The sequence below is a fragment of the Balaenoptera physalus genome (genome assembly GCF_965194825.1).
Source record: "Balaenoptera physalus genome assembly, chromosome: 6".
NCBI classification, from domain to species: Eukaryota; Metazoa; Chordata; class Mammalia; order Artiodactyla; family Balaenopteridae; genus Balaenoptera; species Balaenoptera physalus.
In genome coordinates this window covers 132,132,605-132,159,713 of record NC_138885.1, presented here as the reverse complement: position 1 = coordinate 132,159,713, position 27,109 = coordinate 132,132,605, and the positions used below count along the sequence as shown (strand labels likewise).

The 27,109-nt window shown below is 42.9% G+C and overlaps 1 protein-coding gene across 5 annotated transcripts in view; it reads right to left on the bottom strand.

Annotated features, from left to right (window-relative positions):
• The window catches only part of DGKD (diacylglycerol kinase delta), a 110,712-nt gene that overhangs the window by 66,163 nt on the left and 17,440 nt on the right, over positions 1-27,109 (bottom strand). For all 5 annotated transcript variants that reach the window (XR_014265066.1, XM_082466276.1, XM_082466274.1 and 2 more), the window contains exons 2-3: positions 14,294-14,404; positions 12,658-12,738 (exon numbers count right to left, since the gene is read on the bottom strand). Coding sequence is in view for 4 of the 5 variants with exons in the window: in XM_082466276.1 (XP_082322402.1) it covers positions 12,658-12,738; positions 14,294-14,404 (192 nt within the window). In the remaining variant the exon portion in view is untranslated. The remainder of the gene's footprint in view (positions 1-12,657; positions 12,739-14,293; positions 14,405-27,109) is intronic.

Below are 27,109 nucleotides of genomic sequence, written 5' to 3'. Positions count from 1 at the left end.
GGACGGCAAGCTGTGAAAGAGAACCCCTGACCTCAAGTCAAGACGCAGAAGGTGCGACCACATGCCCAGATTACTAAGGAGGCTGCACTCAACTCAGCATTGCAGGAGTGTGGGTCCCAAATGTGGCTGCACCTCAAAATCGAGGAGAGCTTTGAAAAATCACCCATTTGTAAATCAGCAGCACAATCTCTGGGGATGGTGCCAGGAACCCTTTTTTTAAGTTCTAAAGGGTGATCAGGCATAGCCAAGGCTGGGAGCCACCGCCCTGAGGGAGAAGGCGGCAGAGCGTTCGTTCCCTTCTGACCACAGCATGAACAGGAAGGTCTTAGGGAACAGGGTGTTTTCGCCCTACCTTTGAGGAATGGACCTGGTCGACGGGGAGAGTTTGGGGAGAGGGCCTCAGACCGAGAAGCCCTGCAGAGACCACGGCCGGCAGGCGAACGTGCACAGGGCATTCGTTCCCTGCAAAAAGAGCAGGCTGGACCGGAGCAGGTCCGTGTCGTGGAGAGGCTGGGAGGGTCGGGGAGCGCCAGATCCCCTGGATGGCATTAGATAAGAAACGAGGAGGCACTCGAGGACTTACAGTGCTTTTAAAAATGGGCAGAAGATGCCTCTTTTTAATGGTTTTATATTCAGGTATATTCCAGTAGAACTCGTCTTTCCTCTTCGAGGTCCAGCTCCACTGCAGCTGCTCCTATGGCCCGGGTAGGAGTGAGCAGACTGCCCCAGGCCAGTGAGATCTGCAGTGATCGCAGGACGAGCCACTTAAGAAACACAGGTGTACCAAACCAAAGAACATTTTCCAATTAAGACCAATGACACAGTAAGTTAATTTGGTCCATTGCTTTCCATCATTAACTCATCCAATACTCACTTGTTATAGTAAGTGCCTATAATCGTATTGTCAATAATAGCAACCACTTTCATCACGCCTACATTACGTTAATTCATTTAACCCTTCCAACAGCCCACAAGCAGGTACTATTATTATCCCTACTCCTCAGACGAGGGAACTGAGGCTCAGAGCCGTGTGTGATTTGCCCAAGGTCACTCAGCCGGTAAGAGGCCAAGCTGGGACTCACGCCCTGGCTTCCCAGTCCTTGCCTGTGCACCCTGCCTCTGTGCAAGGCCCTGTGCGGGCACCTTCAGAGATAAAGAAAGAACTATAAGCCAGCCCTGCTGTCTAGGCTCTTACACCTGAGTGAGGAAACACAGATCCTGAACATCAAAGACAGAGTCCCTGACTCCTCTGGGAAACCCGAAATTTGGAAATTCCACATAGCACGTAACTTCCCCCATAAACGAAGCAAAATGTAACTGGCCATGTCACAGCAAACACACAGGTGGAGCCCTCAGGCTCCTTGCTTCCTTCTCCACAGCGCTGGGCCTGGCTCTCCCCTGAGGGCAGCCTCCGTCCCTGCCCAACTCTGACCGTGTGGGGACCCAGAGCCCCACCCAGGGGGGCCGTGAGCTCCCACCAGCCCCAGGACTCCGAGGTGCTGCCTCGGCCAAACCAGCAAGCCGCGCGTGGTGCTGGTGTGGCCGCAGGTGCCCGGGGCGTCCCTGACTGAGGTGAGGGGCTTGGGGAAACACAGCATCCTCTCCGAGAGGCAGCGCAGGCTGGGAGTCTGTGACCCCGCACGCTCCAGGCTCCTCGCCCTCGCGGGGACACGGCCGGGGCTCGGCACTCAACCCGCTCCCCAGCCTCCATCAGGAGCACCTGTGTCCACCGCAGGTGACGCATCCCTTTATCCTACTCGTTGAGAAAATCTTCACTAAATTGAATTTGGCTCTGATTCTGCCTCCCTCAAAAGGGACAGAGCCTCTGACACCAGCCACCATGAAGTCAGTGTCTGGGGTGAAATTTCTAAAAATGGAAGCGGCCAGCAACACACCCTGGTAAAGGGAGAAAGTACAGAGCTGCCAGAGGCTCGCCCTGTGCAATGTGACCGTGATACCTTGTGCAGAGCTGCTTTCTAGGAAGCATCTAGAACCATCTCTCGTTGATTGCTCAATACCCGTTTTTCTTCAGTACTGTGCCTGAATCACGCAGAACAAAGAGCAGCGCTGCTAACAAAGAGCAGTGTTTAACCAAACTGCCTGCAAGGCCCTGTTCCCCCTCCACCTCCCTCACCTGCCACAGAAAAGGCCACCTGTCCAGCCTCCTCACGCCCATTCTGGCCACCCCTTCCCTGCAGATCTATTCTCCAGCAGCAGCCATAACAAAAACCCACAGGCTTTAAAAATCTTCCCAATACATATGACAAAAAGGTCCAAACTCCCCACAGCCTGGAAAGCACTTCACCTCTGCCCTCTGCCCATCTCGCCACCCTCACGTGCTCCACTCCCTCTGACAGGAACCACTTCAACCCCAGACACCGACCCCTGGCATTGCTGGCCACGGCCCCTCTCAGCCTCAGGCCTCTGCACGTCTCTCCCGGCCACGTCCCAGCCACGGGAAGGCCTGCCCTGACAGCCGCCCGCCGCTGCAGCCAAGCTATTTCCTTCTTGGCCCGCTGCTCCTGACTGCTCAGTACCTGCCACTCACACAGGACCGTTCACAACATGAAGGGAGCTCTGTTACTGCTACTCAGCACCTGTCCACTGAAAGTGCTCTACTGAGTGAAATCAGTGAGAGGAACAGGGCCAAGATCATCCTGGAACTAGTGGTGATCAAGTCACTCTTCAACATATAATTATGAGCACCTACTGTGTGCTGGCACTTGGGTAAAACAGTGAACAAAACAGACAAAAATCCTTGCTCTCACGCAGCCCGTTACAGCATTTAACAAAGTAAACAAAACTGCAGGGACTCGGAGCAGCGACTCTCAAGGGAGGGATGGCGGGGGTGGGGGCAGTGTGAGAACAGAGCTATGCTGTGCCCCACTGCTTTCATTTGTTTTTGCTGCATTCTGAAACTTCAAATAACTTTAAAGGAGTGTGATGACATTTCATCAAATATTTATCAAAATAGAACACAGGTTTAAAATGATGGAACACTGACTTGAAGAAATAAGTAAACGAAAGCACTAAACTCTAATGGCCCTACAATTCCTGGGCTGCTGTGGGAAGATTATAAAAGAACAGCTATAGCTATAGGCTATAGCTAGCTCTATAGCTCTAGGCTGCTGTGGGAAGATTATAAAAGAAGCCAGCCTAGGACTTGAATACAACTAAAATCACTAAAGAAAGCTCAAAGATGACTACTAGATCAGGGAGGGGGGATGTCCAAAGTCAGTGAAGACATTTGGATACCCAAGAGGAAATGCACGTGCTGAAAGGACAATCTTTCCCTGAGGCAGGAAAATGACAATGTTAAACAGAAAGCATTTAAAAAATATTTTCTCTATCAAATGAGAATAAGCCAAGATAAAAACAAAGTAAATTAACTGGTAGAAGCAATACTTGAAGAGATAATAACCAAGACTTCCCCCAAACTGACAACAGAAGGGACATAGAGCTGCAGATTTCAGAAGTGCTAGGAACACTAAGCAAGATAAACACAAAGAACCATGCCTGGGAAAATCACAGTAAAACAGCACAATGCCAAAGGAAAAGAAAAATCTTAAAAGTAGTCAGACGGGGGTGGGGTGGGGGGTGCAAGGTATATTATCATCCAAGGAACAACAACAGGACTGACAAGTTACTTTTAACAAAAATAATGGAAGCTACAATACAATGGAATGACATTTTTAGATTGCTGAAAGAAAATGACTGCCATGCTAGAACTGTATAACAAGCAAAAATAACCTTCAAAAAGATGAAATAAAACAAAAGTAGAAACCAACACTAAAGAAATTAAAGAGAATTTTTCACAGAAAGAATATTACCCCACATAGATCACAGAAATACAGAAAGAAATGAAGGGCAACAGAAAAGGCAAATATTCACTAGAAATCTAAATAATTGTTGACTGTATAATAATGTCCTATGAGGTTTCAAATATATGTAAAATTAAAGTAAATAACAAACCAGCACAAAGGCGAGAGGTGACTATAGAGAGGTTTCCTTTTTTTTTTTTAATTTATTTATTTTATTTATTTATTTTTGGCTGTGTTGGGTCTTCGTTGCTGCACGTGGGCTTTCTCTCGTTGCAGTGAGCGGGGACTACTCTTCGTCGTGGGGCGCAGGCTTCTCATTGTGGTGGCTTCTCTTGTTGCAGAGCACGGACTCTAGGCGCAAGGGCTTCAGTAGTTGTGGCACACAGGCTCAGTAGTTGTGGCTCGTGGACTCTAGAGTGCAGGCTCAGTAGTTGCAGCACACGGGCTTAGTTGCTCCACAGCATGTGGGATCTTCCCAGACCAGGGATCAAACCCATGTCCCCTGCATTGGCAGGCGGATTCTTAACCACTGCGCCACCAGGGAAGTCCTGAGAGGTTCCCTTCTTAAGTACCAGAAATTAGTCGAAATTTCAATTATAATTTCAATAGCGATGAAGAGTATAGAGAGTTTAAATGCTCTAAGATCCCTGCATTGTCTGGGAAGCACTAATCTAAAGTAGAAGTTAATAAGTCAAGGATATATTTTGCAATCTATAAAATATCCACTAAAATAATGTATATGAAACAAGCTAAAAGAGAGGAGAAAATGAAATAATTCATCCATTTTAGAAAGAAAGATGTGAAAAAATATAAAATGTGAGACAAAGAGAAAACAAGTAATAATGTATTGGATTTGTACCCAAATACAAGAGAATCTAAAACTAAGTATAGATTAAACATAATCTAGTTAAAGGCACCATCCAATTAAACAGTCCAATAGACAATTTAAAAAACCACACAACTTTATGCTGCTTACAAGAGACACATCTTAAATATAAACAAAAAGGTTTAAAGTAAAAGGATGGAAAATTATATACCACTACTTACAATACAATTACTAACCAAAATAAAGCTACTGTAGCTACAGTAACATCAAAGTAAACTTTAAGGCAAAAAACATTAAGAGAAATAAAAGGTTATTTCATAATAAAAGGGTCAATCTAGTAAGAATATAAAATAATTCTAAATCTGTTTGCATTTAATAATAAGCCTTCAAATATATAAAGTAAAAATTAACAGAATGAAAACAAAAAACAGGTAAGTCCACAATCACAGTAGGAGACTTTAATAAATCTCACTCAATAACTAATAGGACAAAGAGAAAAACTAGTCAGAAGGTTATAAAAGATTTGAGAAAAATGATTAAACTTTTGTCCTAATCAACTTACAAGAACTAATGAATCCAAGTTCTGTTCAAATGCACATGGAACACTTAGGAAAAGTGACCATTTACTGGGTCATAAAGAAAGCCTCAACAACTTTAAAGGACTGAAATCATTCCGAGTATGTTCTCTGATCACAGTAGAGTTAAGACGAGAAAAATCAGACTTCCCTGGTGGCACAGTGGTTAAGATTCTGCCTGCCAATGCAGGGGACGCGGGTTTGAGCCCTGGTCCGGGAAGTTCCCACATGCCGTGGAACAACTAAGCCCGTGTGCCACAACTACTGAGCCTGCGCTCTAGAGCCCGTGAGCCACAACTACTGAGCCCGCGTGCCACAACTACTGAAGCCCACGTGCCTAGAGCCCGTGCTCTACAACAACAGAAGCCACTGCTATAAGAAGCCCACACACTGCAACAAAGAGTAGCCCCCGCTCGCCGCAACTAGAGAAAAGCCCACGCGCAGCAAAGACCCAGTGCAACCAAAAAAAAAAAAAAAAAAGGACTAGAAAAATCACCCAAATGCCAAGGAATTAGGAAACACACAGATCAGAAGCAGACACAAAAGAATATACACAGAAGAATATGAGCTCATTTACATCAAATATCTAAAACAGTCAACACAAATCTATAGTATTAGAAGTTAGGGTGGTGGTTACATGTGGCCGGGGGTGGGGGAGGGGGAACAACTGGGCGATACCGCGAGGGGAGCTTCCCAGGGCCTAGACGTGTTCCACAGCTTGAACTGGGTGACGGTTACACATCAAGCTCTGTACATCCATCTGTGCACGTTTCAGTTTGGAAGTCATATTTCGATTTTTAAAATTATTTAGAATATACAAACTTTCAGTAAAGCAGAAATGCTGCTTTGACAAACTCCTTTGAAGAGTCATGGTAGTTAAAATATACCTTCAGAACAAATCTGTAAATTTTTTGATAAGGCTGAAAATAATTTTTAAATTATCCCATGAAAAGAAATATAAGGGGAAAATGAGAAGTATTTTAACCTGACAATTTTGGCCTATTATTAGTGTATGAAATCTAGTTTTTAAAAAAAACAAAACAAAAAAAGGACCACTAAAACAAGCATAGCCAATGGGGGCAAACTTATGTAGATAAATAGAATAAGAGAGAGGAGTAATTTTGAACCCCCAAAATACAGAGCTGACTATGCAAAAGCACATGAAAAATCAATTCATAGAGAAATTAATACAAATGGCCAACAGACTGTGAGAAACGTATGACCTCACTTTGATCATCAAAGAAATAAAACAAATTACCATTTTTATCAAAGTGGCAAAGATGTTCTAAAATTTTAACACATGGTATTTGTGAAAGGATAGAAAAAAACCACTTCATGAAGTCCTACTCATACACGTTCTAAAGGCAATTTGGCAATAATATACCAAAAGTCTTTTAGTTTTCATAGATTAATATAAACATGTTTAATTATCGAAAACATATTTCATGTTATTTCAGAGGCTGGGACACGAAGCTGGCAAATCCTTTTCCTCTTCATGCTGCTGTTATGCTCTTTGGCCTTGTAAGGGGTGACCCCACTTGAAGGTAAGAATGCAGAGGAGCAGAGGACTCTGCTCTACTCCCCATCTTCTGAAATTTCCCACGGCCAAAGCTCCACCTCATCTAAAGGCACATCGGTGTCTTTAGCTGCATCCCGCTTTCACTTTGTTCTTAAAGAACAGAAGACAAGCAGACCCCTCTCCAGTTACGTAAGCCTCCTTCGTACCATTTCTTCCATCAAACCTGTATAAAAATCTCTCCTCTCCCCCAAATATTTCCTTCCATCTCCCTTGGAAGTCTCTTGTCCCTTGGATCCTTATTTCTTTATGATACAGTTCTTTGGCCATTTTAGGGAGAAATTAAAATGGAGTCTTTTCTAATGTGGAGCAAATTTACTCATTCTTTTCCAGTTACAAAAGGTTCCCATCTGCTGGTTGATTCATGATAACAGCAACTTTCACTGCCTTGTTGTTTGTATCAGGCATGCAATTTTAATAGAAATTGTGGAATTTGGAAATTACTACCGGAATAGCTGGAAAACCAAATGAGATATCCCAGGAAATGTAGTAGCTTCTGGGCAAATGCATTCATTCATTCTGCACTCACTTCCCTGAACACATGGGTCAGGCACTGGCAAAGTCCAAGGCCAGGCCCTGCCTCCTAGGAGCTGCATGCAGATTCCTGCAGTTTGCTGTATGGGAAGTGACAGGTTCAGAGTTCAGACAGTAAATACTGCAGGGCGTTAGAAATGGGAGAGTCCAGAACCTACCGACCCTCTGTGGAAGCATGCCTCGGGGAAGTGGGCACCGGTCAACTGGCTCCAAACACTCCCCATGTATCCCCAAATTCCAGGCGCCATCACGGATTGCTCAGAAATGGTCTCCTTATTTTGGAATATTTCTGGGGAACCTCATTATTACTCTTTCTCTTGTCCTTTCAGCACATCCTCAGATGAAAAAGCAGTTTTTACAGCACTAACAAAATCTAAAATAAATGTGAAAGAATCAGTGCCTCTGCCCCAAGGGCTGGGAAACCATCCATGACCGCCCCCCAGGAACTGGCTCGACATCTGGAAGTCAACTATTTGGCACACATTTTCCCATAGAGACAGTATATAAATCAGGGTTCATTCTCAAATCAGACTGACAAAGCTCCATAATAACTCATGTAGTACCAAAGCATAGTGGCATACTATTTTTTATGGAGATATAATTCTCATACAATTATTCATCCTTTTACAGTATACAATTCAGTGGTTTTTAGCATATTCATAAAGTTGTGCAACCATCACCACTATCTAATGTTAGAACATTCTGCCACAAACCCCCAACTAAAATCCGGTACCCATTAGCACTCCTCCTTCCCACAGCCTCTGGCAACCACTAATCTACTGTCTCTACAGATTTGACTATTGTGCATTTCATATAAATGCGATCATAAAATATGTGGTCTTTTGTGCCTGGCTTTCATTCAGCATGTTTTCAAGGCCCATCCAAGTTGTAACACGTATCAGTACCTCATTTATTTTTCAAAAGTCTTTTAAAAGTTCACACTTTCTAACTCAAAAGGGATTCCACTTCTAAGAACTTAGGCTATGGAAATAATCAGAAATATGCAAAAGTATCTGTGTACAAGTGTACAGCACAGTGTTATTTTATACGAAAAAATGGAATATAGGGACTGGTTAAACATATACATTTATATGATGGAATACTATGCCACCCGAATAAACAAGATTTTGAAGGATATTATAAGAAAAAAAGCTCATTGTTAAGTGAAGAAAGAAGGTTAAAAACTATACTTTATAAAACACATTTGGTGGGAACGACATAAATCAATATAAATTATTAGGTATCTTTGGGTAGTAGGAATGTGGATGGTTTTAAATTTCCTATTTTATTTATACACTTTAAAATTTTCTTCAATAACTTTATCAGAAATGTAATTTATCTTTACTAACATTTTTCTACTGCGAGAAAAAACAACTTTTGGAATGTTGGAATGTGAACAGAAATGCACTCAGTTAAATTCTGAGTCCCTAATGTCTTTTAATTATTTATATATATGAAAATTAAAATGAGCCAATAAATAAGTTGTTTTAAAAAGTTATGAAAAGCAGGCAGAAGACAATAAATATAAATGCAGAAAATAAATTAGGTAATAGAAAAATGGAATTGTTCAATAATCTAAGAACTGGATCTCTTAAAAAACAAAAATGATAGAGTTTAAGAAATATGACAAGACAGTCTCCCAAGGCAATAGAAATAAAAGCAAAAATAAACAAATGGGACGTAATCAAACTTATAAGCTTTTTCAGAGCAAAGGAAACCACAAGCAAAATGAGAAGACAACCTACTGACTGGAAGAAAATATTTGCAAATGATACAACTGACAAGGGCTTAATTTCCAAAATGTACAAACAGCTCATACAACTCAATAACAAAAAAACAAGCAACCCAATCGAAAAATGGGCAGAAGACCTAAACAGACATTTCTCCAAAGAAGACATACAGGTGGCCAATAGGCACATGAAAAGATGCTCAACATCACCAATTACTAGAGAAATGCAAATCAAAACCACAATGAGGTACCACCACACACCGCTCAGAAAGGCCATCATTAAAAAGTCTACAAATAACAAATGCTGGAGAGGGTGTGAAGAAAAGGGAACCCTCCTACACTGTTGGTGGGAATATAAATTGGTGCAGCCACTATGGAAAACAGTATGGAGGTTCCTCAAAAAACTAAAAATAGAGTTGCCATATAATCCATCAATCCCAGTAAAACTATAATTTGAAAGATACATGCACCCCTGTGTTCATAGCAGCATTATTTACAATAGCTAAGACATGGAAACAACCTAAATGTCCATCAACAGGTGAATGGATAAAGAAGATGTGATATGTATACACAATGGAATATTACCCAGCCATAAAAAAGAATGAAATAATGCCATTTGCGGCAACATGGATGGACCGAGAGATTATCATACTAAGTCAGAAAGTCAGAAATAGAAAGACAAATACAAGATGACATCACTTATGTGTGGAATCTAAAACACGACACAAACGAACATATCTATGAAACAGAAACAGACTCACAGATATAGAATAGACTTGTGGTTGCCAAGGGGGAGAGTAGGTAGGGGAGGGATGGAGGTTAGGGTTGGGAGTTCGGGATTAGCAGATGCAAACTATTATATGTAGAATAAATAAACAACAAGGCCCTATTGTATAGGAACAGGGAACTATATTCAATATCCTGTGATAAACCACAATGTAAAAGAATATGAAAAAAGAATATATATATGTATAACAATCACTTTGCTGTACAGAAGAAATTAACACAACATTGTAAATCAACTATACTTCAATAAAATTTTTAAAAAGAGAAAAATACGACAAGAAAAACAAAAGCTAAACAAGTAAAATCAGATATGTGAAAGGGGATCTAACCAGAGGCATTTATGTTTAAAGTGCAGGACTTCCCTGGTGGTCCAGTGGTTAAGACTGCGTGCTCCCAATGCAGGGGGCGTGGGTTCGATCCCTGGTCGGGGAACTAGGATCCCGCATGCCACATGGCATGGCCAAAAATAAATAAATAAAAATAAAGTGCAAACAATAAATGTTACTAAATTTGAAGGTGTGGAAAAAATGGGAAAGTAAATACAAAAATGGACTCAAGAAGTAAAAAAGTAAAAAAAAAAAAGAAGTAAAAAAGTTCCTGTGATCAAAAAGCAAAAACAAACCTTTTAGGGACTTCCCTGATGGTCCAGTGGTTAAGAATCCACCTTCCAATACAGGGGACGTGGGTTCGATCCCTGGTCAGGGAAGTAAGATCCCACATGCTGCGGGGCAACTAAGCCCACGCGCCACATCTAGAGAGGATGCCTGCGTGCCGCAAGGAAGAGCCCGTGCTCCGCAATAAAAGATCCCACGTGCCACACCTAAGACCAGACGCAGCCAAAAATAAATAAATAAATAAATATTTTTTAAAAATTAAAATAAACCTTTTAGGTTTATTCAGAGCCTTATTACCTCCCTGAAAAGTAAATTCTCTCAAACTTTCAAGAAATAATCAATTCTAAAGTTATAAAAATGTTCCAGAGCACAAAAAATCATGGACAGTTACTAAATGAATTTTATGGGGCTAGTTTAACTCCGAAATCAAAACACAACAAAGGCTATCATCTCCTACCCAAAGAAAAGCACACACATGCTTTCAGAAAATTCTAAATCCAAAATTAGGGTAAAACATTCAACATTACCAGGAACAATTTATTATTATGAAATGTACAAATACCTAAAACCAAATTGATCATCTAAATTAATGTTCAAAACATTCCAGTGAAATTCAACACCTAGTCCTATTAAACAGTCTAAAAGCCATAAATCAAAGAATAATCCACTTCCATAGTTGTCTCCCCAGCCAGTAAGTAAACCGTAAAACTAATGCAGAAAAAGTAAAAATAGTCCAAATAAAACGAGGAATAAAATAAAAGAGGCCGTCAGGCAAGTCTGACTAATTCGATAAGCCACAAAGTAAAACCAAGAGCCGTTAATTACACCAAAACAAAATAAGTAGAAGTTTAAATGAAGGAAGGAAAATCCCATTTGGAGCAGCAACATAATCAATCCATAAATAAACAAGTTAAAAAAAACCTGAAAGTAGCTAAAACTGATACTAACCCAAAATGTTAGATCCTAAACATGAAGAAAATTACCCACTTTGACTGAGTTATAAAAGAACTGAAAAAAGGTAGGGAACATACTGTATTTCTAGATAAGATCACTTAATAACACAGAGAAAAATATTTTAAAATATTCCATTCCTGCTATTAGAGTCATACCTTACACATGAGGTTCTAAAGTCAGCCCCCAAAGCCAAAACTGTAAAGTCATACAAGAAATGCTGTACAGCTATTAAAAAATGTGATGAACATTTAGATCAATCAACATGGGGAAATGTCCACCATAAACTGTCAAGAGAAAAAAATAAAACCAAACGTGTAAAATGAAAGGATCACTACGATCTCATGTTATACGTGGGTAAAGACAGAGATATTTAGACATAAAGATAATCACTCTAAAGTGAGCAGCTGGCTACCTCTGGGTATGGAGGTCACACGATTTTATGCATTTAGAACTTTTGCAGAAAGTACAACATAATTTCTATAAATGTGGTGGGGGGAGGAGTTTTAAAAAGAAAAGAAATACACCAAAATATCAACATTCTATGTTTTGAGGTGGCTGAATGATGGCTGTTTTTTAAAAATATAAATTTATTTATTTATTTATTTATTTTTAATTTATTTTTGGCGGCGTCGCGTCTTCGTTGCTGCGCGCGGGCTTTCTCTAGTTGCAGCGAGCAGGCTTCTCACTGCGGTGGCTTCTCTTGTTGGTGAGCACGGGCTCTAAGCACGCGGGCCTCAGCAGTTGTGGCTTGCGGGCTCTAGAGCGCAGGCTCAGTAGTTGTGGCGCACGGGCTTAGCTACTCCACGGCATGTGGGATCCTCCCGGACCAGGGATCAAACCCGTGTCCCCTGCATTGGCAGGCGGATTCCCAACCACTGCACCACCAGGAAAGTCCCCTGATGGCTGTTTTTTAATTGCTTCAACATTTTCTGTATTTTCCAAATTTTCTATAACAATCATGAAAAACAAACTTCTGTGCAAAACTGTTAAAGAAATGTAAACTACAACATGTTTTAAAAATTCATTTGGTCCCTCTTGTTCTTTTGTGCTTAATGTGCGAAATTCTCAGTTATTCTCCAACCATAGTATTATTTTGAACCTTAAATTCAAAATTTACCAGGAATTGTTCCAATCAGAGAGCAAAGGATGAAAAGTCTGAACTGCTCACACACATTTGTTCAAATTAAACAGGAAAACCAAATGTGGTGAAGAATCAAGAAAGGTGTGCGTCCAGAGACTTACCGTAAAGCTGTTGTTGACGTTTTTGGTGCTGGATTCAGCCACGCTGGCGTCTGTCAGGTCCACCTCATCAAATATGATCGACTGGAAAGACACAGGGACTGCAGTCAGTGGGGGCTAAGGTGCCCTTGGCCCAGGGCTGCCCACCACTCTCCCTCGACCCCAGGCAAGCACTTGAGAACTAAATGAACGCTGAGTGAGTTCACCCTACCTGCTTCTGACAAAGCACCGAGCTCACAGGTATAGCTCAAGACTTTTTTTTTAGTCCAGGGAGTTCCCCAGTGATTGCATTAATGGAACCAAAAATACGTCCTCACACGAGTCCACCTGAGAGGGCAGGTTCCCGACTGAAGGTCCTCTGTCCTTCCGACTTTAGTTTCTCCACCTTGCACATTTGGGGGGAGAGGTCCTGGCTAAAATAAACAATTCTAGGGGAAGAGAGACTGACCCAAATAGAAGGGACCCAGCCATGAAAGAAGACAAGGGAGCAGAGCAGAGAGAATCTAGTCCTGGAGAGAGAGACAGTCAGGCTCCAGAAGAAGGGCTGGGAACCAGGCCTGAGACGCCCCCCTCCCCATTTTCCTCTCCTCTCTCTCCCAAATCCCCCCGTTCACAGCCCTCACCTCCTGTTTACCTTTCCGTCCCCCCTAGGAGGACTCCATCAGGAACCCCTGGAGGAAACGCTAATAACTTAGAAAAGAGACTCAGTCTTTTAAGTAACTCCCCCACCCCTCGAACTAAAATAACTATAAGGGTTTGTCTTTTTTTAATGAAGGATGTGGTCAGAACCCTATCTAAACAAGTTACTCTGTTCAATTTCAAATTTTAATGCACTAACTCACTAGGGATACATCTCAAAATGTAAATTATTCAGATTCCAGATTTTTTTTAATACCGAAATATTAGTATTGACTGCAATACTGATACAAAAAGACTGGTATTCAGAACACCAAAAACTAGGTTTGCAGACACGCTAGTGTTTGAAGTGTATGACACCACAGTCGTCTAAACTGGGCAGTGACTCAAGGACTCTCAGTGGCTCCTCCTCTGTCACTGGCATCTGCCTGGTGATTCTAGCTTTAAATCTTACACAGATGGCACATGGGAAGAAGGATCATGGCTAGAAAGCCAGAGACAATTTCTGTTCACACACCAAAAAGCCCAACACACTTTAAAAATACTTTTAGTTAGATTCACAGGTACATACACTCAACGCCAAACTCGTCAAGTTGTACACATTAAGTATCTGTACAGCTTTTTGTAAGCCAATTATACCTTAATAAAGTGTTTTTAAGAAAAAGATATTTAGGCCGTAATAAGAGATTTTTAAGCCAGTTACCCCCAATTTTTCTGAAAGATATCTAATGGTAATGTGGTTATTTCTGTGACCTTTTCTCCTTTCCCCATTGGTTACACATGACATTAAAGAAAAAGAAAATGAATAAAAAAATCAATGTTCATATGAAATAAAACATGCTTGAGACAAATAAAACCCAGCACCCTAGAGTATTACAAAACTCGCTCAAAATAACAGATCTAGAATCAAAGGTTTTTCCCAAGATGAGGACGCAGAACCCAGTCTCTCCCTGCAGCTCCTCGGATAGTTTTCTCTCGTTAAGTTTCCTCCACTGCATCTCACCTTGGCAGTTTTTGCATAGTACAGCGTTCGCCCTCGAAGCTTAAAGTATCTCCTTTTTGATCGCTGGAATGAGTTGTTCTGTTTGGTCAGCATCCCCTCTTTGATGACGGTCTGAAAGCACAGAAGAGGACTCATGAGCGTGTGTTTTCGCGGCGCCGTGCGCCTGTCCACTGACTCCAGTGCGTCTGCGTCTCTCATGGGCCGATGGCCTAACAGAACTATTTCACGCTCTCCCCAAACCCTGACCTATGGACAGGCTGAGCAGGCAGCCGGGGAGGGTGACACAATCCTCCAGAGGGCGACGGCGTGCCAGAGTGGCGGGGGAGGGGCATGGGGGGGTGTCAGAGGCCCAAGGTGTGCCCTGCATATGCCCCGGCGGGGGGGGGTGTCAGCAGAAGTGGGGCGCAGGACCACCGTTAGTGGCCCCGGGCCAGTGCTCTCTCCAACTTCAGCATTTGGTATTTTTCAGCTATTCTTGGCCCCGTCTCCGTGTTCTCTGGCCTCCTGCCATTTCTCAGGATCCTGTTGCCAAAACTGTCGATGTAGGTTGCTATGGGGTTCAGTGCAGTTCCAGGCCTGCCCCCTTGGGCCCTCACCCCTGTTCACAGGCTGGGCATGTGCGTCTACCCACACTGTAACACAGAGAAGAGCCACTGCCAAAGTCACTAAAACTCCTCCACCCCCAAAATCTGACCAACCCACCACCAAGCAGGAGTTCAAAGAGAATCACGAGGTGAACAGCAGTCCACTCAGCTCGGCTCAATTAAAGCCAAGAATGGGGCATGGCTTCTCCTGAAGCTGCTTCCCGGGCACTTACCAAACAGGAGGAGGGAGCCCTACACACCACTTACGAGTTAAAAGTTCAAGGACCTACCTGATCATTAGATGTGTTGAACTACTCAGAGCCACTAACACAGTCAAAACTAATAAACAAGGTGCCCTGAAACAAGTGCCTAGCTTCCAGCATCTGCACACACCTAAACAAATGTCCATTCTACACGGAGGCCCACCATGCGATGGAGGTAGAATGTATAAAAATTCTGTTCAAGGACAAGAACATGGGTCCAGAGAAGCTTTTGTTTAATTACCTAATCCCCTAGAGCTCTGCACTTTAGGTAACTTTTTAAGTTGCTGTACAAAGCACTTGGGCGTCTGTGGCCACTTAAGACGACACACAATGAAACCCGACACAGAAACCCTACGTCACCCCAATGTGTCAGAGGCAAGAGCAGATGTCTGTGCTGCCTGGTCCCTCCATCATCCTGCTCCTAATGGGGAGGGAGTGGAACCCGCGATGCACTGATACCCCCCGTAGAAGAATGCTGACGACAACCCCCTACACACACCACCAGCACCTGGCTGTGCACCAGGACCCCACGTGAGAGCCCCACGCTCCGGGTGTCCTGGGAGGCCGGCAGCACTGCTCCTCCCCTTATCCCCGCCACACAATGTCCTCTTGCAGCTTCCTGGGCACAGTGGGCTGCACACGCCAGCTTGCGACCCCAAGCTGGGTCTGATGGAATTTGCGCTGTCAGGGCTGGCCCAGCAGCACAAAGAGCAACCATTTCCAATTCCCTAGAGAATCAACTCTGGCGGGGGGAACTACTGAGGAACCGCCCTACTCATTCTGTGGCGTGCACCTTCACCTTTACTTCTGAGCAGGCCACCAACTGTTCTTCCAGGTAATTAAGGAGAGAGGAACACATCACCCAAGATCAAGGTAAGAGACATGTGCCAATCCAAGGCAGAGAGAAAGTCCCAACCTCTGGTCCCAGGAGCTCCAGATATAAACCAGTCTGCAATACGGAAGGACTGCTAGGTTGTTTCCTAAGATTCTCTTCAGACCCAAGTGCACATGGTGATGCTATTTCAATGTGCTCTTCAAAGACAGGACAGCGACTGTGCCCAGTGGTGCAGACACAAGACGCCTGCTCTACTCTCCAGGAGAGCCTTTCCTCTGGAGCCCACAGGACCCGCTCACAGACCAAGTCACCTCTCCTCGCGCCCAAACATCTTCCTTACCTCTGCAGAGGAAGTAATCGCTTCCATCTCTTTCCCAAATGCAAATTAAAGAAAAAAAGAAAAAAAAAGGCAACAAAACCAACAAGCCCACACCCAGAAAAGTTATAAGAAGTTATCTTTAAAGGATAAATGCTAGAGTATTTTTCTTGCATCTCCCGCTACACGTCACACATAAAAGAAAAGCAGAATTAAACCAAAATCCACTCCAACACATACACACACACACACACACACACACACACACACAAATCTTTCAGAGAGCGGATGAGAGCTGTGATCTTGGGCTACCCAAGGAGAGCTGTTGTTCTATTTATAGAACAAGAATGCTCAGAAAAAGACTCTGGTGGGTTTCAGCGGAAAAGGCTGGGGAAAAGATAAAGACCAGTATTTCTTTGAAGCTTTCTCAGAAACTGCATTTCTTCTCCTATTCACTGCTCGTGGAAGACTATAGATATGCTGCAGAATATTTTTAACACTCAGTCAAAAGCAATGAACTAAAAGTGGTCAAGAAAAGAACACCCCTGACTAATCTGCTGTGCTTTGCATTTGGCAGCCTGTAAGCAGCACCCACAGGAAACTGCTCAGCTGGCAGGGCTCCTCCTCACGCCCATCGGAGCAGAGAACCAGAAGTCCAAACCCAGACCCAAGGGGGGCTGGTCGCTTATGCTGGTCAGCCAGGCTCTTAGAATCATTTTGTCAAGTTCTTTGCACAAACGACAGGGCCAACTCTGTCCTTCAAGCCATCCGGGGCACCTTCATTACCATCAGGGACAAAGGACAGATTTGCAACACACATAGGCACTGAGAAGCAGAGCGGCAAGTAAGTGGGAAGTGGAGCATTTGGCCCACCTCCAAACAGAGAGGATGCAAATCCCAAGCTGGGCTGTGGGATGGAAGCCGGCAGGGTATTCAGCCTGAGCCAAAGCCGCCTACTGACTGACAGAGACCGCCCAACCCACAGGTGAGGCGGCCCAGGCACCTGCCACAGGCGAAGCTCGAGTCCTAGGCATCCTGCTCAGGAGCAAAGAACGGAGTAAGGCAGCTCCGGAAATGCCCTTCAAAAGCCCGCAAACCAGTGGGCCGAGAAGGCGAGGTCAGGCCTGCCTTGCTGGGGCCCTGTTCACCCAGTCACGGGGGAGGATGAGCCCTCTCTGCAGAGGCAGTGGGAGCCTCTGCTCTCACCCTCCCTTCGTGCCCTCCCCAGACACGCAGCAGCAGTGGCTCAGAGGGCTCCAGGGACAGCTCAGACCAGAGGAGGACGGAGGACACAGGACGCCAGGGAGGGAGCAAGTCCCCCACAAGGGAAGGCTTCCCAGAGCAGGTCTTAAGAAGATGAGCAGGGGTCTGAGCAGGCCAGGCAGAGAGGTCCACAGCCTCCTACGGGCTGCAGGCAGAGCCCAGGAGGGCTGAGAAGGTGGGCGAAGGGCCCAGATCACTGACAGCCAGACCTCCCAGTCACAGGGGCCCCAAATCAGGGGGCGGTATCTCAGGACGTACATTTTATTTAAGAAAGATGATTTTGGCCACAATGTGGAGGAGTGGGAGTGGGGGTGAAACCAGGAGGCAGGCAGAACACTCCAGAAACTCTTACAAAGACGGCAGCCAACGAGGAGCACCTGGGAGGATGAGGCACGGCCACGGGCGTGAGAGCGTTTAAAAGAAGACAAACCATAGACGGGGGAAGGGGATGACCCCGAGGGGTCTCCTGGGGGAGGATGTGGCCTTCGTTTTAGACGTGCTGACTCTGAGGACGCCGGAGACGCCAGGGGGAGCTGAGTGGAGGGCCAGCAGCAGATAATGCAGTTGGGGCACAAGATAAAATTTAAGGGGGAGACACCTCAATGAAGTCCCTTACGGGGAAGGAGTGGAATGAGAAGAGGCTCAAGGAACTGGGAACCCCAGGACACAAACATCAGGTGCAGAGAGGAGGTGGGAGTCCAAAACGGAAGACAAGAAGGAAGTGGCACAAAACCAGGGGAGCAGATGAGAAAGCACCGAGAAGGCATCGTGGATGACACCTGCTAAGGGCTGAGGTCGAGTGCACGGGCGAGGTCATCACTGGGGCCCAGGAGGAGCCAGAGGAGAGGTCCGTGAGGAGTCACTGAGGACCCGCCACCGGAGCAGACTCTCGACCTGACCCAGGGCGAAGCCAGATCAAAGTGCAATGAATGTGACCCGGATGGGAGGAAGCAAAGATGGTAGGTTGTTTTTTTAATTTGCATGTTTCTTAACTTTTTATGAACTTGGAATTGTACTGTACGTGAACTTCCTATTGCTTCTGTCCTAATGTGTTGTCAACAGCCTGCCGTATTAGTAAATATATTTTTGTCTGCTACAGAGTATTTCACTGTAGTGATGTGTGTATATCATTCAACACACTCCCACTGCTGGAACATTTAGAACGCTTCCTGCTCAATATTATCAACAATGCTTCAAAGATTATTGCCATAATGGAATATCTCCACATGTCCTGAGCTATTCCTTAGAGCAAAGTACTAGAAGTAGAACTTGGGGATCCAAGCCCAGAAACAGATGCTCACAGGTTTGAAAGCGTGAGTGTGACAGCAGGCTGGGGAGAGAGGGACTTGTCAGTGGAGCTGAGACATCAGGTCATCTAAGGGGTAAGGTGTGATTGGTCCCGTACCTCACACACCACACAGAAATCACTTCCGGGTGGCCAACAGATTCAGTGCAAAAGGAGAAACTTTAAAAGCTTCAGTAGACAATATAGGATAATTTCTTTATGACCTTAGGACTGGAAAAAATCTCTTAAATAGGATTTTTAAAATAGTAAACATAAACTATGAGATTGCTAAAACCAACTTTATTCCCACTGAGAAACTCTGGCCATCAGACACCTTATAAAGAAACAGAAGAGAGGGGCTTCCCTGGTGGCGCAGTGGTTAAGAATCCGCCTGCCAATGCAGGGGACATGGGTTCGAGCCCTGGTCCAGGAAGATCCCACATGCCACGGAGCAGCTAAGCCCGTGCGCCACAACTTGAGCCTGCGCTCTAGAGCCCGCATGCTGCAACTACTGAAGCCCGCGCACCTAGAGCCCATGCTCCGCAACAATAGAAGCCACCGCGATGTGAAGCCAGCGCACCGCAACGAAGAGTGGCCCCCGCTCACCAGAACTAGAGAAAGCCCACGTGCAGCAACAAAGACCCAACGCAGCAAAAATAAATTAAAAAAAAAAGTGTTACTTTAAATTTGCACATCACTTGAAATTTTCATGAGCATTTTTATATCTATTTGCCTTCTTAAGAGAACAAACACTTATGGTCTATGAGACAGACACTAATATTCTGAGTGACAAATAAGAAAACTGGTCACTGAGGGACTGAGTAATTTGTCCAAGGTTAAACAGCTAACAACAGACCACAAAAGAAATATCAGGCCTCCTTACTCTTATCTCAAACCTCCTTCTAGGGCTTAGGAATACCGTAATAAATAAACAGGAAACAACCAGAAAATAATTTGTTCACAAAACACAGGCATGTACAGCATACCCAAGACCAATAGATTATTTTAAACGCTTACTAAGTGAGTGCCCACCGCATCTACCACATACATACAAGCCACTTTCACCTTTTAATCCTCACGCCAACTTTGGAGGCATGTAGTAATATTCCCATTTTATAGACTAGGAAACTGGGAGTCAGAAGAATTAAGTAACTCACTCAAGGCCACATGGCTAGTAAATGGAAGATCTGAAATTCAAACCTAGAACCTAGTCAGGCCAAAAATATCTGTTGGCAAGTCTATGACCCTCCGTCATGAGGCTGTGTCCCTCGCCAGATCAAGAGAGGCCCAAGGGCTATGGCTGTCTTATTGATCTTATTCATCTTAATTACCCAGTGCCCAGCACTGAGAATTCTGAGGAAACTTTTTGCAAAATATCATAAAGGGCTAGTATCCCTAATCTATAAAAAGGTTCTTAAAAATTGAGAACAAACTAACAACCTAATAGAAAAAATGGGCAAAAAATATGAACAGCCATTTCACAAAAAAATTAAAATAGTACATTTCACAAAAAATAAATTTAAATGGCCCTTAAATACATGAAAAGATGCTCGACCTAGCTCATAATAAGAGAAAACCAAATTGAAACTAAACTAAAATACTATTCTCACTATCAGATTGACAAAAAAAAAAAAAGGCAACACACTCTGGGCGAGACTGTGAGGAAACAGGCTGGTCCGACTGCAGGATGAGGTAAACCTTGAGGACAAGAATCTGGCAAAACCCAGCAAATCAGACGTGCATCTACCCTCTGATCCAGCAAGCCCACTCCAAGGAACCTATCCCACAGACACTCTAGCAAAAATATAAAATGAGGTTTGTGCAAGGATATTTGTTACAAAATATTATAGCAAAAGACTGAAAATAATCCAAGTGGTTGAATAAACTATGGTACATTCAGGAAACAGAATACTACACCATTGTAAAAGGAATGAGGAAGATCTTTATACAGCTATGGAATGATCTCCAGATTATATTAAGTGAAAAAAGAAAGGTTCAGAACATGTATGGAGTATGCTACCTTTGCGTAAAAAGGATATTTGTGGGTGTGTGTATAGACAGAAATAAAATTAAAAGCAAATATGTGCATATATTATTTTTAAATTTTCAAACAGAAACAATGAAAGAATAAACCAAAATAATAAAATAATAAAAATGGTTACCTACGGGGAAAGAGAAGGACAGAGCAGACCAGACAGGGGAGGAAGGCACATCATCTTAAAGAGGACTCGCACAGGAGCGCAGCCCCTGCAGGGCAGCAGCACCTAGTGAACAGAACACCGGCCCACGCCCACGGCTTTCCAAGGCCGGCCCCACTTCATCCGCACAACCACCTCCTAAGGGGGGCACTGCCAACGTTCCCACTTCACAGCGACAGGCAAGGAGGAGATGGCGTCGGTACCCGTGCCGTGCCCGCTCTGTGCCAGGAACTTAGTTCTCATCAGTATTTCATCCAGTCTTCACCACCCTGTGAAGAGTTACTACCCCCTTTCACTTATGAAGAAACTGAGGTCCAGAGAGGACCTATGTCTGCAGAGAAGGGTCAGAGGCGGGGCTTCAAACCCAGGTGTGTCTGATTCCAACTCTCTCCACACTTCCATATCGAGTGAAAGGAACCCACTCTTCCAGGGTGAGCACATGGACAGACGTGCATGTCTCAAGGCACAGCCATCTCCCCTACCCACAAGGTTGGCCTCCGAACACACACGGAGGCTCAGTTAAGGCACCAAAGACTCACCCGGCCTCTGTGAGCCTAGACAGTAAAATCCATCTCCCCACGGACCTGTGGAATGAAACGCACTCTTTGTTCCAATAAATATTTACTGAACACTTAGTGCAAGCACTGCTAGGAATATGATGATGAAAAAGACAGGACCCTTGACCCTTAAGGAAACTGCATGCTGGTAGAGGGATACTTTTACAAAGTAAAAGGGACCCTGAGAATGTGCTTTTTAAATACTCAGAAAAAAGCAGGGCTCAGGGCTGGGGATAGATGACACAAGAAAGGCGCAAGGCTGACAACTGTTTGGACTGGTGATTAATTAAACTCCTCTCCCTACTTTTGTGTATGTTTGGAAATTTCCATTACAGGGGTACAGACAGGGTGCTCTGGAAACTCAGATGTGAACAAAACACAACAGAGGCTTGAACGCAAGGCCTGAAGCTGCTACCTCTTAGGCTAAAGGCAGCCACTGCCTTACCGCAGTTTCCTGATCGTTCAATCCCCCCCAGAAGGTGCTATACAGAGTGGAAAATGCCTGAGAAAACAGCTTAGACACTGCAAAGGGCTACACAAATGTAAAACAGTACCCTAACCATCATTACTCAAATTCCTCTTCCCTGGGCACATGCTCAACCCGCTGTCCCCTTGCTCATTTTCAGACATTAGGTGGAAATAAAGTCCAGCGTTAAACAGCCCAACTCGAGGCTGACGGGCTTACTGGAGGTTACTTTTTCTTTACTTGAGAACACTCAAGAGTCCAGCCACTGCTAACACCTGCCACTAACATCCTGATATAATATCCTTCCCGTGTGTTTTCAGTATATAAATAAAACAGAAAAGTGGGGTTATATAATAATGTACAGATTATTTAATAACCTGCTTTTCCAAACGATACATTGTGACCAGATCTGCTTTTATTTTATGTTTTGTTTCTCTACAGCCTACTTCTACTTCATTTATTTAGATGCTTAAGGACGCTGACATAATTATGAACAAATCTAAGAAACTGAGTGCTTCATATATCAAAGTCTCAACCAAGCTAAACTTTACCTTATTTACACCAAGACCTTGAACTCTCTGCTTACATAAGCTTAGATTTATTTTCAACACAGGAATTAAAAGTTTAAACAAATGGGAACATAATTAAAATGTTCCACATAATATACACATTTATCAGGACACTATGAAATTTAAATCCTATGTTTTCACAGATCTGGCTCCTTAAATTTAATCTGTTTGACCCAACAGTTCAAACTGTTCAGCTGTGTTTTAGGACATTCCAGAGAAGCAACTGAGGGCAGACTCGTCTCCATCTTCTACTAACACACAGCATCCGTGGCAAGACAGACGCTCTTACTGTAAGGAATCTTCAATTGAAGGGTAACATGTTATGCTTTTTTGTTTTCTTTAGTATAAGATAATAACGCTCATTTTAGAAAATACAGAAAAGAAATAAAAATAATCCCAACTGCACCACCAGCACGATCCCTGACATCAGTTTGGAAACTCTCACCTCCTTGGCACACAGCTGAATGTCTATACACACTGCCTCTCTGATTTCCCAACATCACAAAGTACTGTCCAAAGTACTGCTTTCCTTCATCACCTGAATGGCTGATGAGGCCAAGGGCAGCTCCTTGCTCTGCCACTTCCCGGCTGTGTGGCCTCGTGCTGCTGGGTGCCTCAGCACCCCCGTGGCAACATTCATGCAGTTGTGAAGTTCGTAAGACCACACACGCACGGTTCTCAGTGTAGGACCAGCACCAAACAGGTGGCAGCTAATGTCATTAACTCACTGAGTTGTTAAACTGAAGTGTTTCCGGGTTTGCAACTTTTTATATTTAATGGTGCAATAAACATGTTGCCCATGATGCTTTTTCATATTTAAGATTAGTTCTTCAAGGTAGGGTCCCACCAGTGGAATTACTGGGGCAAGAGTTTGCAGTTTCTTGGAGTTTTTCACTGTGTCCCCAAATCGCTTCCCCAAGTGGTTATACCCATATGTGCTGCCAGAGGGCAAAGCAGCTACAAGGCTTCTATAAACAGCAAAATCCCAGCTCATACACAATACTGGTTAAATACAAAAAGACACACAGAACATATTACTAGTAGACTGTAAAAAAACACTTAAGCGATTAGACTCACACCTCAGTCTTGACAAACCTGGGTCCTCTTAAAGTACAGGAAAACTTTGAGCCACCACAGAGAGAATGGCGATAAAGAACAATTTCCCAGACTTCCTTTTCACTCAGCTTCTGAGTACAAGTCCATCTTTATCAAAGAGTTCAAATACAAAAACTCTCAAATGGGATTGGATTTAAGGAGGTATTTATTTCACATCTTCCCAAACCATAGAAAGAACTGAATTCACTCTCAAACGTGAAATGGAGAAGAGTTCTGTGGCAGTAAAAATTCTGAAATGCAGATATTTCCTTTTAAACTCTTTAAATGTGCAAATGTATTATTATCATCCATAACAATAATTCTACTAAGAACCACTTTACTGAGACCAATCCAAAATGGCTGGAACTTCCCTGGTGGTCCAGTGGGTAAGACTCTGCACTCCCAATGCAGGGGGCCTGGGTTTGATCCCTAGTTGGGGAATCAGATTCCACATGCAGGCCGCAACTAAGAGTCCGCATGCCGCAACTAAAAGATCCCGCATGCCACACGAAGATCCGGCACAGCCAAAATAAATAAATAAACAATAAATTTTTTTAAAAAATGGTCAAGACTACCAACCAATCCTAAAAAGTTCATTAGCTAGTTTCATGTATTAGAAGGTACAGAGCTTCAGAAGCAGAATCCAGTTGAAAAAAAGAGGCCCTCTTCAACCAACGGTGCTGGGACAATTGGATACTCACATGCAAAAGAATGAAGGTGGACCCCTACCTCACACCATATGGAAAAATTAACTCAAAATGGATCAAAGAGTAAACATAAGAGCTAAAACTATAAAATTTCTAGAAGAAAACTTAGGTGTACGTATTCTTGACCTTGGATTTGGCAATGGTTTCTTAAATATGATACCAAAAGCACCAGCAAAATAAGAAAAAATAAACTAGACTTCATCAAAATTAAACTTTTATGCATAAAAGGACACCATCAAGAGTGAAAAGACAAAATCCTCAACAAAATATTAGCAACTGAATTCAACAAAACATAAAAAGGATCCTACATCATGATCAAGCTGGATTCATCCCAGGTTCACAAGGATGGTTCAACATACACATATCAATCAATGTGATACACCACATCAACAAAGGAAAAGACAAAAACCACATGATCATCTCAACAGATGCAGAAAAAGCATGTGATAAAATTCAACATCCATTCATGATAAAAAAAAATTCTCACCAAAGTGGGCATAGAGGGAACATATCTCAACATAATAAAAGCCATTTACAACAAACCCACAGCCAACATAGTACTCAATGGTGAAAAGCTGAGTCTTCCCACCACTTCTACTGAACATAGTATTGGCAGTCCTAGCCACAGCAATCAGATAAGAAAAAGAAATAAAAGGTATCTAATTGGAAGGGAAGAGGTAAAATTGTCATCATTTGCAGATGACATGATACTACATATAGAAAATCCTAAAGACTCCACACAAAAACTATTAGAACTGATTAAATGAATTCAGCAAGGCAGCAGTATACAAAATTAACACAGAGAAATCAGCTGCATTTCTTTACACTAATAATGAAATAGCAGAAAGAAAAAGTACAAAAAAAAAAATCCCTTTTAAAATCACATCAAAAAATAAATAAATAAAATACTTAGGAATAAACCTGACTAAGGAGGTGAAAGACACATATGCTGAGAACTATAAAACACTGATAAACTGATTCAAAGAAATGGAAAGGTATCCCATGCTCATGGATTGGAAAAATTAATATTGTTAAAACGGCCACACTACCCAAAGCAATCTACAGATTTCATGTGAGCCCTATCAAATTACCTGTGATATTTTTCACAGAACTATAACAAATAATCATAAAATGTATGTGGAAGCACAAAAAACCCAGAATTGCCAAAGCTATCCTAAGGAAAAAGAACGAAGCTGGAGGCATAACCCTCCCAGACTTCAGACGATACTACAAAGCTACATTAATCAAAGCAGCATGGTACTGGCACAAAAACAGACATATGGATCAGTGGAACAGAACAGAGAGCCCAGAAATAAACTCACACACTTACAGTCAATTAATCTTCAATAAAGGAGGCAAGAATATACCATGGAGAAAAGACAGTCTCTTCACCAAGTGGTGTTGGGAAAGCTGGACAGATGCATGTAAATCAATGAAGTTAGAACACTCCCTCACACCATACACAAAAATAAACTCAAAACGGCTTAAAGACTTAAATATAAGACATGACACCATAAAACTCCTAGAAGAGAACATAGGTAAAACATTCTCTGACATAAATCATAGCAATGTTTTCTTAGGTCAGTCTCCCAAGGCAAAAGAAATAAAAGCAAAAATAAATGAATGGGACCCAATCAAACTTATAAACTTTTGCACAGCAAACGAAACCATAAAGAAAACAAAAAGATGACCTACAGAATGGGAGAAAATATTTGAAAACAGTGTGACCAAAAAGGGCTTAATTTCCAAAATATACAAACAGCTCATACAGTTCAGTATCAGAAAAACAAACAACCCAATCAAAAAATGGGCAGAAGACCTAAGTAGACATTTCTCCAAAGAAGACATACAGATGGCCAACAGGCACATGAAGAGATGCTCAACATCGTTAATTACTAGGAATTCCCTGGTAGTCCAGTAGTTTGGACTCCGTGCTTTCACTGCTGAGGGCCCAGGTTCAATCCCTGGTTGGGGAACTAAGATCCCACAAGCTGCATGGTGGGACCAAGGAAAAAAAAAAAAAGTAAAATAAAATAAAACATCGCTAATTATTAAAGAAATGCAAATCAAAGCTATAATGAGGTACCACCTCACACCAATCAGAATGGCCATCATTAAAAAGTCTACAAATAGTAAATGCTGGAGAGGGTGTGCAGAAAAGGGAACCAACCCTCCTACACTGTTGGTGGGAATGCAAATTGGTGCAGCCACTATGGAGAACAGTATGGAGGTTCCTTAAAAAACTGAAAATAGAGTTAGCATATGATTCAGCAATCCCACTCCTGGGCAAATCACCAGAGAAAACTCTAATTCGAAAAGATACATGCATCCCAATGTTCACAGCAGCATTATTTACAATAGCCAAGACATGGAAGCAACCTAAGTGTCCACCAGCAGATGAATGGATAAAATGGATAACTAATAAGAACCTGCTGTTTAAAAAAATAAATAAAATTTAAAAAAAAAAACTTTCACTACATTTTTTTTCTCTCTTTAAAACTATAACTTTGAAAGGCCTACTCTTGAAGGTCAGGGCGAATTCCACTGAAATTCAATGTGGTCAATATGATTTGTAGTCTTCAGAGATTCAAAATAAATAAATGAAAAAAAGAAAAAAAAAAGAAGATGTGGTATATACATACACACACACACACACACACACAAACACACTGGAATAT